The sequence below is a fragment of the Balaenoptera physalus genome (genome assembly GCF_965194825.1).
Source record: "Balaenoptera physalus genome assembly, chromosome: 17".
NCBI lineage: Eukaryota > Metazoa > Chordata > Mammalia > Artiodactyla > Balaenopteridae > Balaenoptera > Balaenoptera physalus.
The window spans coordinates 75700385-75720110 of NC_138895.1; the positions used below are offsets into that span (position 1 = coordinate 75700385).

At 43.3% G+C, this 19726-nt stretch overlaps 1 protein-coding gene across 3 annotated transcripts in view; it reads right to left on the reverse strand.

Annotated features, from left to right (window-relative positions):
* ADCY8 (adenylate cyclase 8) overlaps positions 1–19726 on the reverse strand; it is a 228962-nt gene that overhangs the window by 51712 nt on the left and 157524 nt on the right. For 2 of the 3 annotated variants that reach the window (XM_082434066.1, XM_082434064.1), the window contains 2 exons: positions 9436–9637; positions 7278–7367 (listed from right to left, as the gene is read on the reverse strand). In XM_082434066.1, the coding sequence (XP_082290192.1) occupies positions 7278–7367; positions 9436–9637 (292 nt within the window). The remainder of the gene's footprint in view (positions 1–7277; positions 7368–9435; positions 9638–19726) is intronic. The other variant, XM_082434065.1, reaches the window with a different exon arrangement.

Below are 19726 nucleotides of genomic sequence, written 5' to 3' on the forward strand. Positions count from 1 at the left end.
GTGTGTGTGTGGTGCTCTGGTGCAATCTTACTCTGCTTTGGCTTGTTCTAGATCCTGGTTCCATGGTTGACCTCCCCTTTCCTCCCCAATACGAGAGGAAGAATGATGAATGTTCTCTAGCTCCTTATCGTTACTAACTTAGATCTGTTGAAAGTGCATTTAATTTCCACAAGCAGGTGTGCTGTTTGTGTCTGACTTGGGTGGAGGGTGACTCTTCTGGTTATTTCCTAGAAGGGACTGCAGCTCCCGTCACTATTTTTACCTCATAATAATGCACAGAAAGACATAGCTATGTTAATGATGTCCACAAACGATGACTCAGTATAACTATGAAGCAAAACTGAATCAATGAGCAGGCAAGTAGCTATTTCTTATGGAAGGACATCACTACCTAATATTTTTAAATATAAGAATGATGCTTCTCCTGTTATTGGTCAATTCACCGTAGTCACCTTGGGGGACTATGTGCTTATCCTGACCATGCATCTTTGATGACTGAGCTCTGATCTCTGTAGATTATCTTCAGAGTCCATTTTTGAAAAACACCAAAAATGCAGTCTCTCTGTATTTGATTCCTAAACAGTGACGTCCAGCCAGATCACTCATCTTGGTGACTTTCAAAAATTAAATTTGTTCCCAGAGGATAACGACTTGACATTGTTGAACATACCTAGGAAGCATATGCTGTCAGCTAAGAACAATTAGCAAAGAGGACCATGGTGGCATTGTTTGAGTATGTGCATGCTCTCCAAGGCCACTCCCTTGGCCTGGGCAACAAGTGAGGGTCTGGAAGGGTCTGGCTCCCTGAGAATTATCCAACTCATGGTGGTCAGCATTTTGTAAATAATTGATAGGAGATTGATATTGCTATGAAACTGTGGCCTGTTCAGATTTTTAGTCACACGGTGTACACATGATTATGTAGATAATCTCATGTTTAGAGCATAAAGTCTTGCGCATTTTTAAAAAAATTTGTTACATCCCTATCTTCTTCCTTAAATTCAAATCTCTTCTTGGGCAGGCACTATTCACTCTTAGTTACCAAAGTCTTCAAGAAAGAGAGGGAGAGAAGAAGCTAACATTTAATGAATGTTTTATGTATATTATCTCTATTTGTCACCCAACCAATCTTATAAGATAGGTAGTATTGTTAATAATCCCATTATACAGATGAGGAAACTGAGGCTCAGAGAGATTAGGTGACTTGCCCAAGGCTACACAGCTAGTAAATGGCAAAAGAAGAGTGCTTGCTCATTCTATGTCACCACACAGCCTCCGTCATTCAAGCCTATTCTGTTTCCCAGGCACAATTAATGTCCTTAAAGCCTTGGAATCTAAGCTTCAGTGAGATGGGAATGGTTTTTTGGATCATATTGTGTTATTACGGCTTTTGGCACTTTGTGGGGAAAGGCAATTCCAAAAATTAATTATCATTTGGGAAAAAACAAAATGATCTCCTCTGTGTATTTACCCATAACCTAAAATTGGCTCAGTGTAGAAGCAAAATGAGCTTATATAAGATCCCTCTGTTCAACTAGGAAAAGTTCTGAAATTACAGTGGAGCTATTTGACACTTATTCTTTGTTTGAATTATTTGGTGGGACTGCCACTGTGGAAGCCTGGGAAAATCTAATTTTATCCTGAATACTTGCTGGGGATTTTAGACCACAATGAATAAATTTTCCTTCAAAATCACTTAAGGTTCTGATTCCTACCTGAGGAGTTAACCAGAGAAATGAAGGCAAGAGTTTAGGGGAGCACCAATTTGCACAGTTACTTTTGGAATTTAAAAAAATCTGCTTATTTGCTTCATTATCACTGATTCTCTCTTCTCTTTTCATTGTTTCTCTCCCTGCTTTTTTGCTCCTTTTTGCTTTTTCTCCCTTTTATCTTCCTCTTTTAACTCCCCCCCTTTCTTCTCTCATCTTCATCATCATCATCATCATCAAGATGACTGATGTTTAATGAGCATTTATTATGTACCAGGAACTATAGTAAGTGTATACATATATTCTATCAATCTAAGTCTCATGACAACCCTGTGAGGCAGGCACAGTTGTTATCCCCAGTGTGGAAATGAGGCTCAAAGAGCTTCAGTAAGTTGCTCAAGACCACAGTTATAAGCATCAGAGCTGCAATTTAAGCCAAAATGTTCTGACTACAGGTTTCTAACAGAGTCTCTGTAATTCTGCTTCCCTCTTATCTTTCTCTGTCTGTCTTTCTGATTCCTCTTTTGTACTTAATTTTTTAAGTGGCTTTATTGAGTTATGATTGACCTACAATGAACTGTATGTATCTAAGGTACACAATTTGATGAGCTGTAGTATTTGCATAAGTCGGTGAAACCATCACAATCAAGAAAATGAACACTTGCATGAGTTTCATTGTATCCCTTTATAATTCCTCCCTCCCACATCCCAAGCCAGGAAACCACTGATTTCTTTCTGCTATTATGTATCAATTTGCATTTTCTAGAGTTTTAGATCAGTGGGACCATGAAAATGCATACTTTTGTTTTGTTTTTTTTTTGCTTATTTCCTTCAGCATAATGATCTTAGGATTCATCCATGTTATTGCACATATATCCATAGATCATTTCTTACTACTGATGAGCAGTAGTTCACTGGATGTTTGGCCTACAGTTTGTTTATCCTTTCACCTGTTTATAGACATTCGGGTTGTTTCCAGTTTTTGGCTATTACAAAGAAGGCTGATATGAACCTTCTTTTCCAATATAGAAATATAACTTCATATTTTCTAATATATTTCTCATTATTTCTTTAAACAAGAAGTTTATTAAGCAACAAAATGCCTGACTTGAAGGGAAAACTATCTAGGACTCATTTCTTTTACAGTAACTTATCCCTACTTAAAGACTGATTGCCCTATATGTTTATTTCGTTATCTGATTGGATTTATTTTCATTTTTGTAATACACACACACACACACACACACACACACACAATAAACAGTTTGATCTTAAAAAGAAAGAAGAAAAGTCTTGTTAGACTTTCAGTCTTTTAAGATTTTTTAGGAAGCACTAGAGCAGCATGTAATCCAGGGCTAATTATTGTATACTACTGAAGCAAGACTCATCTGATTGCTCTAATTAATGTCCCATGAATTATGATGTTTTTCAGTCTGGCTGGTGGGAAAAGACACTATTCCCAGCCCTGTGTGAGCGCTGGGCACTAATCCTTTCAGATGGTTTTTCCCAAGCATTGCTTAGCTTCCTCACATGCATGCACTGATAGGACCCTCTGCAGATCTCTGAGTTTTTCTCTGTCTTTGCAACTCTCTTCTCTCTGGTAGTGAGTCCTACAAACTCTAGCCACCTTGGTCCCCCCAGATTCTCGGCTCTTGTCTCCTCAAATCCGGGAGTTGCACAGGGTTCTGTGTGTGTTCTTCCAACCTGAGCCAGTCTGAAAACAAGATCTCTTAAAGCAAGATACATGGGACTTTCCTGGCTGTCCAGTGGTTAAGACTCAGCACTGCCACTGCAGGGGTGTGGGTTCAATCCCTGGTCAGGGAACTAAGATCCTATATGCCACGTGGTGTGGCCACAAAATTAAAAAAAAAAAAAAAGAGCAAGATACAGCTCTGGCAATCACAGGGCTCACTTAATTTGCTTCTTGTTTTTCAGGGATTGCTGTCCTTCAATACCTGATGCCCAGTGTCTTGAAAACTATTGTTTCATGTATTTATTTATTTATTTTTAAGCTGTTTCAGGTGGCAAGGCAAATCTTGTCTCTGCTACTCCACTGGAAATACATCTTTTTTAAAGGAAAACTATTAAATAGACTGTGGGCTCTGTCCTGTGCTGGGCCCTTAAGGTAATGTTGAAAACTATACAATATTGTCTTTTCTCCTTAAAGCAATTTATAAATTTGAAAGGTTGGAAAAAATGTTCTAGTTAGATAAATAAATTATAGAAAGGATGGAGTGAGGGTACTAAGATGATGCCTTAAGGATATGTGAGCTGGCAGGAAGTAATCTGAAGGGATTGGGTCTACTTGAAAAAGAGAGACTTGAAGGCTGGGTAGAACCTGAATTCATGGGGGTGAAATGGGAGAAAGTGCCAGGATACAAAGACACAGATGATTATACTTCTAGGGAAAATTGGTTCTCAGGGACCCTTTAAAACCATAGCATACTCTGATTGCTCCTGCAAGTATAGTTGACTAGTCATTCAACTGTGCCAGAGCAGAGAATAAAGGGGCTTGATTGTCAAATGAAGATCTTCCCATTGAGCCTCCCGAGAACTGCATTCTGGTGTTTGAGATGATGGGAATGGTTTGTGCATGTGCCTGTCATTCACTTTACAAACCTATGTCTCTTCGCTCCCCTCTTAGACTACTTCTCAAATCGTAGTTGGGACACGGCTTTCTTCACGGTCGTTTCCTGTATCCTCACTCCTTTGTAGTAACTGGCAAGCTCCAGTTCAGAAATAAACTATACTTTATACCATATATGATGACAGCCTCTCATGTTTATGTCACATCATCCAGCTTAATCAACTGCTTCCGGCCTGAGAATCATTTCTCACGGGTGAGGTGGAAAGGTCCGGTATACAGATGAGGAAACCAAGGCTCAGAGAGATGAAGTGATTTGCTTGGGGACACACACTTGTGGGTGATGGGAGGTGGTTGTGCAGATTAAGCCTTTTAGAAGGTTTGAATGTTTGATTCCTTCTAGTTTGGTAGACAAATCCTTAGGGAGAGAAGCACGGCCATATATGTCAGGATGGCAAATGGTGGGTCAAACCAGGTTGCTGTAGTAGCTGGTGATGGAGAGAGTCCAGATGCCCACATTTTAGGCCAGTGGGATTCCTGCACCTGATGGGATGTTGGGAGTTGGCAAACTTTGTCTGTCAATAGGCCAGATAGCAAACTTTTTTGGCTTAGTGGGCCACACCACCTCTGTTGTAACTACTCAACTCTACCGTTGTATTATTATACAAGCAACTGTAGACATTGCTAACACATGAGTGTGTCTGTGCCCCAATCAAACTTCATTTACAAAACAGGTGGCAGGTGGAAATTGGCCTGTGGCCATAGTTTGCTGACCCCTGGGTAAGATGATCCTTTGTCTGTGGGAGAAAAATATTAAAACTTGGACTCATTTACTTTATCTCACTTTTTAACATTTCTATTTTATGTTTCATAATGTACATGGTATGTTAGTACAGTGGTATAGGTATGTAACTTAGAGATAAATATATATTGATGGTGCAAGCTCTAAACTTTTTACTTAGTAAATAAATCACAGCTGACATTTAATCAGCAGATACTTTGTGGTAGGTGTTGCTCTAAACACTTTACATGGATTAATTCACTTAATCCTCACAACAACCCATCAAGAAGGTATTCCTTTCATCCTTATTTTGCGGAGGCACAGAGATGAAGCTATGTGATGCAGAAACTTACCCACCCCTTTCTTAGGACTGGGAAATCCATGAGTGCTGTGGTCCTGACTTTGGGAGTTCAAGTTTGGGGCCAAGGGTATATATCAAGTGTTGATTCAGAGGTCCAGATTAGTACTTCACAAACACCAACTTCATGTCAGACCACATGTTAGAAACTCAACGTTTGCCACCTCATCTAGGTAGGCACTGTGAGAACATGATATGCTTTAATTCCACAATCACTGTGTGAAGAAGGTATTATTTTTCCCACTTTACAGATGAGGAATCTGAGGTTCAGAAAGAGTATGAAGTCATTCAAGATTCTACTGCTACCAAGTAAAGGGGCTCAACTGGGAGTGAAATCCAGCGTTTGCCTAACTCTAAACGTCTGATTCTTGGCCAACTTACTGCCCCTTGGGACACTCCTCATGCCCTCCAAACGGAGAAGTTCTCAGGGAGCTGGTGTCCCACAGAGTCTACAGAATCGGAGCTCACTCATTACTTGGTGGGAGGAAGTCCCAGAGCACATGGTCTGCCCCACACAGCCCTGAAACCAGAGCTAGTTCCATCCTGCTCAGGACTTCCTTAGGAACAGCCTAGTTCTTCCCTAGGGACGGAGCCTGGATTCATAAGTATGAGCTCAAGAATAAGCCAGCTATGGTTTGAACTGCACTACTAAGTCTTAATAACTGAATTAATAAGGGAAGGACAGAAAGGGAGGAAGAATGAAGAGAAATGAGAAAGAATGGGAGTCAGGCATGAGTAGCACTGAGCAAGCTACTTTCTGAGCCTTAGTTTCATTACCTATAACATGGAGATGGTAATAGCATCCTCCAGATATCTTGAAGATTTAACGATGTTATGCATATCAAGTAGATGCTCTATATCTGGGGTCAGAGGTGAGGCTTTCTGTCCTTTTCAGAACATTTCTCAGACCAATTCTGGGGCCAAGGTGAGATAAAAGAGAGCCTTTCCTCCACCACACACTGGAGGGGGTCTCAGAGAATAAAAATCTACCCAAGGTCTTCAAGGCATAGGGTTGGCTGGGGCCTATTGGGACATCCCATCTGTCTTCCCTCCTGACCCAGAACTTATATCCCAGTATGTGAAGGTCTGGGTCATGGCTTAACAGAGCCAAAGACTGTCCTTCGCCTGACCCTCTAAGCTGACCCCAAGGCCCAGGGCCAGACTAGTAGCTGTGTGGCCAAGAGAGGGTCAGACTTACAATATGACGGTGAGTGTCCTGTTGGGATACCTACTGAGTTTGTGATGCTCTGGGCATTTTCTATACCACTTTGATTTATGCTTAGCTGTTGTTTCTGCGTTTGTGATTTACTAGCTTCCTTCCTTCCTTCCTTCTATTTCCTCTTTCTTCCTTCCTTTTTCCCTCCTTCCTCCCTTCCTTCCTTCCTTTCTTTCTTCCTTCCATCCTTCCTTTTCCAGTGCAGCAAACTTTGAGGGATAACTCTGTGCCCTGCCCTATATTGGAGATAACAGCACATTCTGCTCTAGGGCTTTAAGATGAGTTACAGGAAATGAGAAGGGAAGAGGAGGCAAAGGGAAAGAGGAAAGTGGACAGAGGGGAAAGTGAAGAAGAAAGAAAAGGAGGAGGAAGAATAAGGAAGGGAGAAACGGGAAAGAGAGGCAGAGGAGCGAGCAGGAAAGAGGCAGAGGGAAAAGCAGAAGATACAAGGAGAGAAGGGAGGGCAGAAAAGGGGAAGAAGAAGAAGAAGAGAAGGAGGGAGAGGCAGGGGAGGGAAGACGGGCCTCTGGAGTGCTAGCATGTCTAAGGCCCTCAGCCAGTCCTGCTTATCTGGAGCTGTGGAGATACCTAAGCCCCAGTCTCGCCAAGGGGAGCTCGTGAATAAATACCTCTGGGTAGGAGCAGATATCTGTAAACACAGCTGAGGAATTGAAAGTCAGGTTCTTCAAGGGTATCGACTTGTCAAAATCACACCACAGCTGCGGATTAAGAAAAAAAAGAACAACAAGAAACAAACAAAAAAAAAAACACAGGAACAACAAAGTCAGTGTAAGCTGGAGACGGGAGTCCTCTGCTACCGCTGTTGGGCTTCGGCAAATGCCTGGAGCAGGCCAGGCCCTAGAGGGGCTTGATTTCAGAATTCAGTGCCAGCTGGGATTTTTCCTTTCATTTTAAAGAAAGTACTGGCTCAGAAAAAACATTTGCAAGCCAGTCACGAAACCTGGGTAAGACTGCTCTGTTGACCCCCTCCCGGAGGGTCACTGGAGTGGGGCTTTGAAGAGAGAGCCAGGTGGCAGGAGAAAAGGTCTGGGAACACTCACAGCCTGTCTCCACGTCAACAGCTGGGCAGATTCGAGGGATCCAAGGAGGAACGCTTTCCAGAAAGACGCTTAGCGTTGGGGAGGTGGGCATTTCCTAGGCCAGAAATTGCTGTAGGAGATTCTGTGGCCCTCAGAAAAGCATAGCTACTGGTGGCCGAGTGCCCATGCTGTGCCAGATACTTTGTACAAAAAGGCCTCACAACCACCTTGTGATGTAGCTACTACTTTTATCCCCATTTTACAACTGAAAAATATGGAACTCTGAGAAGTAAAGTAACTTGTCCAGAGTTGCCGAGCTGGTAAATGGTGGAGCTGAGATTTGAACGCAGGTCTATCTGACTCCAAAGCCTCTGAACTTCCACTCCACTGTCGTATGGTTGGCCCCAGAGGTAACCCTGACCTAGGGTCATTGGGCTTATTTCCAAATGCCGCACCCGAGAAACATCTGATTCATCAAGACTTGAGATCCTGGCTACGACTTGGCAGTCTGTGATCAATGACCCTAAGTACTTCCATTTTCAATTGCCATAATCTATAAAATGTTCATTAGATGATGAATTTAATTAAGATTATGGTTTCCCTTTTCTTCGGGGATTTCCCTCTTTCTTCATAGACTCCTTTACTACGAGGCCAACCGCAGAGCTTGAGCAATATATACTCTAAGTAATTATTGGGCCAATTTGGACAATGGATTTCAGGCAGTATAAACCTCCAACACAGGGGCTGACAATTGTGGGGTTCACCGTTTGGGTCCCTGAACACTTGGAGAGCCTCCCTTAGGCCCAAAGGGCACAATGATGGTTTCAGCCACAAGACGATGCCTCAACTAGCCTCCCTCCATGTTCAAAACCTGGGATCAGATAAATGTCTCCTAAAATCTAGATCCCTAAATCATGGACAACACGGACTATTTGGATAGACACAGAAAATGCCTAGAGCGACTATGTTACCATTCTAGAGAGAAAATGAAATCATTAAAGCGTGGATCACCAAATTAAAACAATGATAAATACGGCAGTTGGAGATTCATCCGAGTTCGATGTGTCACATCCAATATGAGCTCTTAGAACGTCATAGGTAAGATGCTCAACCCTAACCCTGAAATGCAGTTTCCTCATCCGTTACATGGGAACAATAATACCTACCTGTGGCACACAGTAGGTGCTCAATAAATAAATGACAGCTATTTATTTCCATTCCCCCACTCCCACTCCCAGAGATACAATTTGGCATATGAGAATGAGCGTGAGTCATGGAGTCAGACAGACCTTATTAGCAAGTTATTTCATGTCTCTGAGCCTCAGTTTCCTCAGCCATAAAGTGGGGATAATGAGACTTACCTCACGGGGTTTATGTGAGGATTAAACATGAAAAACACATAAAGCTCCTCCTTCAGTGCGTGGCACATAGCAGGTGGGAACTTGATAAGCAGTAACTCTTATTTACGATTATAATTCACTGGCCACTGAAAGTACAGAAACTTAAGGGCGTTTGGAGCTCCTTTAGAGCAAATGACCTCCACCACTGGGAGAAAGACAATTTTCCACCAGTAAAATGCACAGTTCTGACAGTTTAGCCACATCTTCCTTCTCTAACCCTGAGCTTGGGGCTGGACCAGGCACATGAAGATAACTAGTACCAAGGAAGGCAATGTAAGAAGCTGCAGGTTCCATAAACTCTTAATTCCTGACTACACACTCGATACCAAAGGGCTTGGAATGCTTACGATATTTAGGATGGCGCCCAGGAAATTAATCAAGATGGACGCAAAGATGATGACATTCCTGGCCAAATAGGTCTCGTTAATCCAACAGCAAGTTTTCCGGAGGACCAGGGGCAAACACTTATAATCCTCCGCTGTGGTGATGAGGACCAGAGCCGAGTGCAGCATAATCAGGATGGAAAACTGGATGGCCATTGGCATCACCCTGCAGGGAAACACAGAACGTTGGGTCACGTGGCATTAATCGTGTGATCCCCTCTCGATGAGCAACTCTGGCAATCACATTCATGATCGCCCTTTCCCACTCCTTGCACCCAATAATTCCTCTAAAGCTCTGTTTGTTCAAGAAAAGGGCTATTAACAGAAGAATTTTTAAACCAATTAAATCCATCCCTAGAATATTCTATTGAGAAACTTTGCAATGAACATCAAATATTTGGCTTGATCTATTGCTTCTGCCCATTTTTTCCCACTTCTTTTCTCATTCCTCTTTCTCACTAGGCAACTGCTGCCAAGGCAACACACCACTGGAATTCTCTCTCAGTACTCTGGCTGTGGGAGAGACCCACAAGCACTTTCCCCTTCAAGGTGGGTTTTAGGAAACATTTTCCCTCTTGGCCGCTCTGATGGCAAGAACTGAACTTGGCACCTCTGCTCAGTTCGGTTAGTGATCATCATGGTTTGCAAAGACTATACTATGTGCTGTGTGGGACATGGGTATGTAGAGCTCATACTTGCCCAAGGCTTCAACATCACAGCCAACTATACATCTCAGGCTTCAAAGCTCTGTCCTGTGGTAGTTCCTGCCTATTGGGCACCTCTGTTGGGTGTCAGGCAGTGATCTAAAACCCCATCTCTGGAGGCATCTGCTTCCTCTCCTTATCAGCCAACTTATCACCAGGATTCTCCCTGGGAATTTATCCCTTGTTCTCTATTCTCTGTCCAGCCACTTGTGTCCTTGGCTGGCACCTGTCATTTCTCTACCTCTATTTTAGCCAGTAAACTGCTGCATGTTAAATGGTGCCTTAATGGACACGGTGGGAGATTTTATATCCGTTCCTTCCTCTAAAAAGTGAAGTTCATTCATTTGGCTTTAATATGCTGACTGGAGCTCAATAAATGTACATTTAGTGAATGAAGTTGAACCTACCTTCTTCTAAGGCTACCTCTTCTTATCCTCTTGCCTGAATTTTCCTATTTATTATTAATAACACTAGCATAAGTACTGTATTGAGCTCTGATTATGTGCTAGGCACTATGCTAAACACTTTATATATAATACCTCATTTCCATTCCTCAGAACAAACCTAAGAGGTCTTTTGATCTCTTTTTTCACATGAAGATTTAAGGCTCAGAGAGGAGTAACTTCCCAGGGGTTACTGAGTTGGTAAGTGTTAGAGCTAGGATTTAAAGTCCACTCTGCTATTCTAATCATTTTGGTGAGTAATGTATGTTCCATATTTGCAGTAATCTTTTTTGCTTCCGTGGTTTCATTGTGACATTTATTCGTTCAACAAGCTTTCTTTCTAGGTAGGCATCAGGGGTACCAGGACGAGAGACACATCTTGCCTATCTTCTAGGAGATCGTAATCTAGAGGGGAATATGGATATACAAATGATGAACTATTACATACTATGTTATGATATAGGAAAGGTTATAAACAAACATCTTTTAGAAAATAAGAAAGGAAATCAAGGAAGGCTTCACAGAAGAGGTGACACTGGGGTTAGGTCTTGGAGGTTGAAGAGAAGGATTTTTGGGAGGAAAGACTGGGGAATGTGAACAAAGTAACAGAAGAATGGGAGTGACCAGTGTGTTTAGAGTTTTTCAGTGAGGCAGGTGGTGAGGCTTTGGGACTGGAGAACAAGTGGTCCAATAAATGCTGTGCGAGAGAGCCCTGCCTGTAGGCAATGCACTGATATTTAAGATGTCTAATCAGGGAAGGACATGATCATATCTGTGAGTGTGAAAGACAACTGTGGTGGAAGGTGGTGGGACTGAAGAGGAGAGAAGGTATTTAGAAGGTTTAAATAGTTGAGGCCTGAATTAACGAGGAAGGGACATAGGGTAACAGCACTGAAAATTGGGAAGTTCAAGGAACTATGCGGAGGTAATCTTTATTTATTTATTTATTTATCTTTGGCTGCATTGGGTCTTCGTTGCTGCACAAAGCCTTTCTCAAGTTGCCGTGAGCAGAGGCTACTCTTCATCGCAGTGCACGGGCTTCTCATTGCAGTGGCTTCTCTTGTTGCAGAGCACAGGCTCTAGGCGTGCGGGCTTCAGTAGTTGTGGCTCGTGGGCTCTAGAGCGCAGGCTCAGTAGTTGTGGTGCACGGGCTTCGTTCCTCCGCGGCACGTGGGATCTTCCGGGACCAGGGCTCGAACCCGTGTCCCCTGCGTTGGTAGATGAATTCTTAACCACTGCGCCACCAGGGAAGTCCCTGTGGAGGTTATCTTAATAAGTGTTTTATATGTGTGTGTGTGGGGGCTTTTGGGAGAGGTAAGTCATTATGAGCAACATGAATGTTTTCACCATCTTACCTGGGTTAAGTGCAGGAAGAAAAGCTAGTCTACAGAGGTAAACGGTGACACATTTGATTTGGAGCAAGTTGAATTTTGGGTGCTTGTGGATCCTCCAGCTGGAGACATCTAGATGTCTAGGCAGCTAGAGGGATGGTTGTAGCACTCTGGGTTCGGAGCATGTAGGCGGTGGTTGAAAAGTCTGAGATTGGAGAAAACTGCCCAAAGAGGGAGTGCAGAGTAAGAAATAAGAGGAGCAAAGGTGAAGCTATGGGAGAAGCCAATGGGCCAGAAGAAGAGATGGCATCAAAGGGAATTTAGGAAATGTAGTCAATACACAGGAGAGCAGGAGTGCATGGCGTCATGACAGCTGGAGGGTAAGACATTTAAAGGAGGGAGTATAACCAAGACTTTCAATTTCCTCTGCATGGTCAAGCATCATGAAGGCTGGAAAGTGACTTCTCCTACAGCCCAGCTATCACTGTTGGAGGTTTTTGTTGTTGTTGTTGTTTTTAATGCTTGCACAGTTTTGATTTTATGGATCACCTTGATAGGAGATCTCTGCAGGTGTTTTAGATAAGAACAGAAGGTCTGTGTAGCAGTGGGTTCCCAGAGGGCCCTACGCAGATGGGTAACTTCCCCCCCGCACAAGCTGGAAAAACACTCCCTGACAACACACCATTATTCCTGGGCACCCAGGGGAAGCAAATGACAGAGAATGCAGGTGGATTTCTTTGTCAGGCACTCCCAGGAGAGAAGGGGTCAATTCCAAGGCTGATGTGTCTCAATACTATGAAGCAGCCATTGAGAATACAAATATCTTGTTCCAAAGCGAAGGAAGAAGCAAATCAGGCAAAGGTGAGTCTGAAAGCTGCCCAGCAGGAGACTCAAACTCTTTCATGGTCACGGCCGCCATCCAGGTAACCTACAGACCTCCACATGGCGCACCGGCCTAGAAGGGTGCCCTTGGTTCTCACTGCTGCCTTTTCTCTTTCTCCACCTCTCTGTACCCCATGGACAAATCCTCAAGCACATGCCCTAAATGCTGTGCTACTCCTACCTCTGTATTTTCTCACTCTCCGGGGGCGGTGGGGAACATCCTGGTCATCCTTCAAGGCTCGGTCTTTCTTTGGATTCTTCCAAGACACCTGGCATAAGGCTGAGTACATAGAAAGTGCTCAATAAATACTCACTGACTTTTCCTTTTTGTGTGGAGAGAAGACTGTTTCTCTTCTCACCAGCCTTCTTAGGCTATATTCCCATCTGCACCCCCAGCCCCTCTGCCTGCCCTCGGGCTGCATCCTTTCCAAGTAGGAAGAAAGGCCAACCCTACTCCTCAGAATCCATCCGGAGTGTTCAGTGGGCCTGGTTCTCACTGCAGGGCAGTGTCGCTGTTAAAGGGCAGTGTTTATGGGAAGTTCAGATGCTTGTCCTCTCTTCCTCCTTGACCTTCCCTGTGGGAGAAGGCTTGATCATCTCTTCCCCTTGGCCAGGCCACCTCTTCCTTTAAGCAAGGAAGCTCAGGTTGTCCCAGGAAGTCCTGATGGGCAGGAAGTGAAAGGCAGGCAAGAGCAAAGCCTTGTGGGTTTGAACCTGTAGCTCTGAGACATAACCAGTAACGCACCCTGGGCAAGGTATCGTTCTTCTGAGCATCTTAGTTTTTGGTGCATCTTATTTTAGTCTGCAAACCTGGGATTTTTAAGTCCACCTCCTAAAGGAGGCTCTGAGGTTAAAGTAATAAAGCAATGTAATGCTTAGCACATAATAAGAACTCAAGGAAACATTCATTTTCTTTCTCTATTCATGGTGAAAATCAGGAAACTAAAGGCATCTTAAAGACCTCTGGGAAGAGTATTAGCTGCAAGACACTTTCTAAGCAAGGTACTGGCACTATGTATAAAATTCCTCTGGAAATCTCTGCAGCACCTCTTCAGCGTTCGTTTATTTCTGCACACATAAACATTATAACATCGGACTGTAATTTTTATCTAATTATAGAGCTACTCAGGCATCCAGGGATTCTGAATTTGCTTTTGCATTGTTGGTGTACATAAGAGGCAAGGAAACCTTTCATTTCTGAAATCGAATCTGAAAAAGAATGGCAAGGGATTTGCGAACAGTTATATCCAAATCATTTCTAGACGTTAAGTTCTAATTTACCCTCTGCAGTGTGTCTTTAAAGCAGGGTCTGTGTTGGTACCATGACTGGAGGTTTGCTGGGGAGGCAGGGATCGGGGTTGGGGGGGGATGAGCGAGTAGCCTATAGCAGCTTGTGGTGCATTCGGAAACAGAAATGCAGACTGAAAGATGACCCTGGACTACCCTCGAGAATCTGCAAAGTGCCTGCGAGTCCAATAGTACATTTGATCCTCGTAGCAACCCTGAGAGGTCAGTATTTGTAGCCTCTTCATTAGGTGAAAATACGGTGACTCAGGAAGGGAAAGGGAACCAGGATTTATCAAAATAGGTATGGTTCATTTAATTCTTACCCCAACCCTGGGAAGCTGACATTGTTATTCCCATTTTACAGATGAGAAAACTGAGGCTTCAGAGAGGTCAAGTACAGACACATAGCCAGTAAGATGCATAGTAAGTAGATCTATTAAGATCCAGTGCCTCTTTCTTTCCTCTCTCTCTGCCCTCTCTTGCTTGCTTCCTCCCTCTTTTTCCCTTTCCCTCCTACCTCTTCCCTCCCTCCATCCCTCTTTCATTACCATGCATGCAGACTTAGATACACTGTTCTATAATTACAAAAGGTATTTTCTGGTCTTTCCTCAGTTTCCCCTTCTGGGAGAGGAACAGCTGCACGCATGTGGAAATTAAAGGAAAGCGCCAGGCAAGCACTGTCTTTCTTTGCTGGGGTCCATTAATTTTTGCTTTGGGGGCTGGGAATTAGCTGTGGTCATATGAGCAGAGACTGCCTCATCTGCTAAAAAGTCCATGACAGAAGAAATGCGAGTGAAAGGCACCTACCATCTGTTCAGATGCAGAGAATCAATCAGAAACACAGTGAGTTGGAGGGGAAATGAGCTCACAGTGAAGAAAGCTTGGGCTGTGTCTGGGGCCCACAGGCTGCTCAAGTCCCACTACATGTGGGCTGTCTGGTCAGAGCTCAGCTTTGAAGTTGTCTTCACTATCAGGTTTTTCTCTTCACTGAGCAAGTGAGGTTGGGGTGCTGGCTGGTGTTTTAGCTCCTGGCTTCAGCTTGTACCCCATAGTCAGAGGGACTCCGTCAAGGCGGCTGCCAGGCGAGGTTCCAGATCTCTTCCCCCAAACCCAGGAATTGGGCATCAAGGTGCTTCACCTTCCTTGGTCACCCCTCCTGGGAAGGGGGCTGGGACCCCTTCTTCTGTCCCCGTGCCAAGTCCAGATCCTCAAGTCCATCCTGGGCTCCCTCCTCCTGTCTCATCCCTCGCACCCGGTCAGTCCTGGGAACTGTCACCCCTCCATCCTAAATACCGAGCAAATTCGTCCTCTCTGGTTCACTCCACTGCCACTATCTTGTCCCTATTATTTGTCGCCTGGAGTTTTGCAATTCCCTCCCAGATGGTCTTCCCAGGTCCACACCTGACCCCCTCCTATCGTCGTCCAGTGAGACCCTTCTAAACACAAATCCAATCATGTCACTTCTTGGATTAAAATGCTTCAATGAAGTCTTCTCTGCCAGCCAGTCACAAATCCTCCACAAGGCTTACAAACCCTTCACCTCCAAAACACCCAGTTTGCAGCCCTTCCCACTCCCCTCCTTCTCAGTCCTCTCCCATAACTGGGAGGGTCCTTCAGGAGGTGGCTTAGGTGTCAGTGTCACCTCCTCTGGGAAAGCTGCCCTGACCCCTCCACCTCACCGCACTCCTACACAGCCCATGCCACCCTTTCCCCATCCTGAGTGGAAGCACTATATCATAGTTGTTCAACTCATTTCTTTCCCCCGAGTAGACTGGAAGCTGTATGACACCAGGGACTGTGGCTGTGTGGCCCCAGTGTCCAGCACAGACAGGCACATGGTAAGTGCTCACAGGATGTTTGCTGGGAGTGTCAACGCCCTGTGCTCCCGGAGTCCAGAGGGAAGCATGCACCGGCTATGACCACATCCACATCCTCACTGGCAGGAGTGAAGAGGGGAGTCAAGGAAGTTGCGGTAGATCTGGCAAGACCCTACAAACACTCACAGCTTACCACCCTGAGACCATCATTCTTCCCAGGACCCTAGTCCGCACGTGGCTCTTGGGTTGTCAGGAAACCCATTCTCCTGTGGCATTCCCTGGTACCCTGTCCTGATTTATTCATTGCCATAGCATATACAAATCTACATGCATAGCATATACATATCTACATGCATACCATAGACATATCTACATGCATACCATAGACATATCTACATATGTATCTACATACATAGCATATAAGTAGCTACATTTAAAGCATATATATACATCTAGACATACGCATATATTTAAATTATTTGTCTCCTTCCACTAGATTATAAGGCTCAGAAGGGAAGGGTTTTTTTTTTTTCTTGTTGTTGTTGTTTTGTCTTTGTCTCGTTTTTTGCATTTTTTGTTCAGTGACATAACTCCAGCATCTAGAACAGATCTGGCTCACAATAGGCAAGGTTTCCCCAGCCCCATTTGGAAGAGGTACCTGGTCCTTCCTTCTCTCTCTCATTTAAAACTTTTTTTAAAAAATTGTAAAATGAACCATAAATACAGAAAAGCACATAAGTGTCACTTAATTAGTTATTTTAAAGTGTCTGCCTTAATAAAGGTCACTCAGTTCACGAAACAGAACTTTGCAGGGCATTCCGAAGGTCCGTCCACGTCCCCTGCTCCAGCCATAATCCTCTCTCCCATCCCGTTAATCACTTCCCATTTCTTTAGAGTTTTATCATCCACTTTAGACACTGCAGTTTAGTCTTGCCCATTTTTTGCTAAGTTTGATTCGTCTTCTAAGTCTTTAGAAAAAAATCTACAGGTTCTCTCTTTATCTCATGCCTTACAATTTATTTATTGAAGAGTATGTGCCCTTGACCTGTAGTTTTCCCACTGTCTGGATTTTACTTTTTTTTCTTTTAATTTATTTTATTGAAGTATAGTTGATTTACAATGTTGTGTTAATTTCTGCAGTACAGCAAAGTAATTCAGTTATATATATCTATATATACTTTTTCATATTCTTTTCCATTTTGGTTTATCACAGGGTATTGAATATAGTTCCATGTGCTATATACTAGGACCTTGTTGTTTATCCTGGATTTTACTTTTGTATACTCATTCAATATCTTCTGTCCCCTGTGATTCTTGCAAATTGGGAACTGGATTCCTGGTCACACAGGTTTGGCCCCTTTGATAAGACTACAGACTTGTGTTCTTCCATCAGGAGATACATTTGTCTTTCCTTTTTGTGCTGTCAACTCCTAGATCCATTAATTCATTGAGAGTTGGAAAATGGTGATATTTTAATTCTATAATATCTTTAAATTGTAGTAGCTTGAATAATTTTATGATGTTTCCACTCACCTGATCTTGCAGTTCATGCAGGAAAGACAGAAAAAAAAAATTGTTTCTTTCCCTTTTTTCACTAGTTTGCAATACAACAGATCAGTTCCCTATCACCCACCAAAGGTTATCAACCCTTAAAAATGTCATTATAAACTCATAAAGTTTAAAATATTTGCTAGTTGTTTTTTTTTTTTAAGAGATTGGAGTTTATTTATTTATTTATTTATTTTTGGCTGTGTTGGGTCTTCGTTTCTGTGCGAGGGCTTTCTCTAGTTGCAGCAAGCGGGGGCCACTCTTCATCGCGGTGCGCGGGCCTCTCACTATCGCGGCCTCTCTTGTTGCGGAGCACAGGCTCCAGACGCGCAGGCTCAGTAGTTGTGGCTCACGGGCCTAGTTGCTCCGCGGCATGTGGGATCTTCCCAGACCAGGGCTCGAACCCGTGTCCCCTGCATTGGCAGGCAGATTCTCAACCACCGCGCCACCAGGGAAGCCTATTTGCTGGTTTTTGATTGACTGTTTTAACAATGATCCACACTGGGGCTAAAATTATTCCATCTTCGGACAGTGGAAGCTTCTTCAATGCAGTTTCTGAGTCCTTTAGAGGTACTAAGAAGCATGATGGCTTCTTTGCATTCTAGTAGGACAAGAGGTTCCAGGCTTATCTTGCACATTTCCTGTCCCAGCTGTAGAATCAAACATATCTCCATAATTAAAAAAACAAAAAAACCAACTGTGATATGTTACTTCCAGACCACAATCTGGCCCCTAGTTATGCTCACATATACTTATACTGATTTGGAAATTCTTTCTAGGATTTCCCATATTTATATCTCCAATCCAGGATACCATCTTCCTTCTAGTTCTCATGTCTTCTTAAGCTCTTCTTGCTGTGAAAGTTTCTCAGCCTTCCTTTGTTTTACTTTATTTTTTATTTTTTAACATCTTTATTGGAGTATAATTGCTTTACAATGGTGTGTTTGTTTCTGCTGTATAACAAAGTGAATCAGTTATACATATACATATATCCCCAAATCTCCTCCCTCTGCGTTTCCCTCCCATCCTCCCTAACCCACCCCTCTAGGTGGTCACAAAGCACCAAGCTGATCTCCCTGTGCTATGCGGCTGCTTCCCACTAGCTATCTATTTTACATTTGATAGTGTATATATGTCCATGCCACTCTCTCACTTCATCCCAGCTTACCCTTCCCTCTCCTTGTGTCCTCAAGTCCATTCTCTACGTCTGCGTCTTTATTCCTGTCCTGCCTCTAGGTTCTTCAGAACCATTTTTTTTTAGATTCCATATATATGTGTTAGCATACGGTATTTGTTTTTCTCTTTCTGACTTCCTTTGTTTTAAATGACCTTGACCGTTTTGAGGAGTACTGGTCAGATACGTTGTAGAATGTCTTTCAGTTGGGATGTGTCTGATGTTTCCTCGTGATTAGGTTATGGGTTTTGGGGAGGAAGCCCACAGAGCTCAACATGACATCACTGCTGACGTGAACCTTTATCAGCTGGCTGGGGTAGCGTGTACCAGGCTTCTCCATATACCCCGCCATCCACGCTGTGGAAGTCACCTCCAGCAGAGCCATACTTGAGGAGAGGGGCTTAAGTTCCACCTCACTGAGCACAGAGTATCTACATAAATTACTTGGATTTTTCCCCATGGGAAATCTGTCTGTTCTTCAGCTTTTACTTATTCATTCAACCATTTATTTACATCAGTGAACCTATGGATATTTATTTTATATTTTGGGTTATAATCCAATACTATTTTATTTTTCTTGCTCAAGTTGTTCCAGCTCTGGTTCTAGGGAGCTTTCCCTGTGTCCCTTTGACATACTTCCATGTGTGTGTATGTTTTAATATTTCCTTCTTTTCTGGCCCTAAATGATGTTCCAGGATCCTCTTGTATATTTACTACCCCAGACTTAGAATCAGCCAGCTCTCCAAGGAGCCCTGGTTCCTTATATTGGATATGGATATTAGAAATCAAGATCATGGCTGTGCTCATGGCTTGATGTGGCGTTACTACTGAGGCATCATTGCTCCTGGGCGTTCTCTGCTGACAGAGCAAGGACACACATATGTGTATTCTAATCTGTGTCGATAGACATATCTGTGTTTACACAGACAGCCTATATCTAACTATATCTATAGTGAGCTAAACAAATTCATACTAATGTCTCCAACTCTAATCCTTTATCATATGGATCATTCTAGCGTTTTCTCCTTGCTTATCTGTAACCTTCTCCGTCAACAGTGAGAAACTTGAC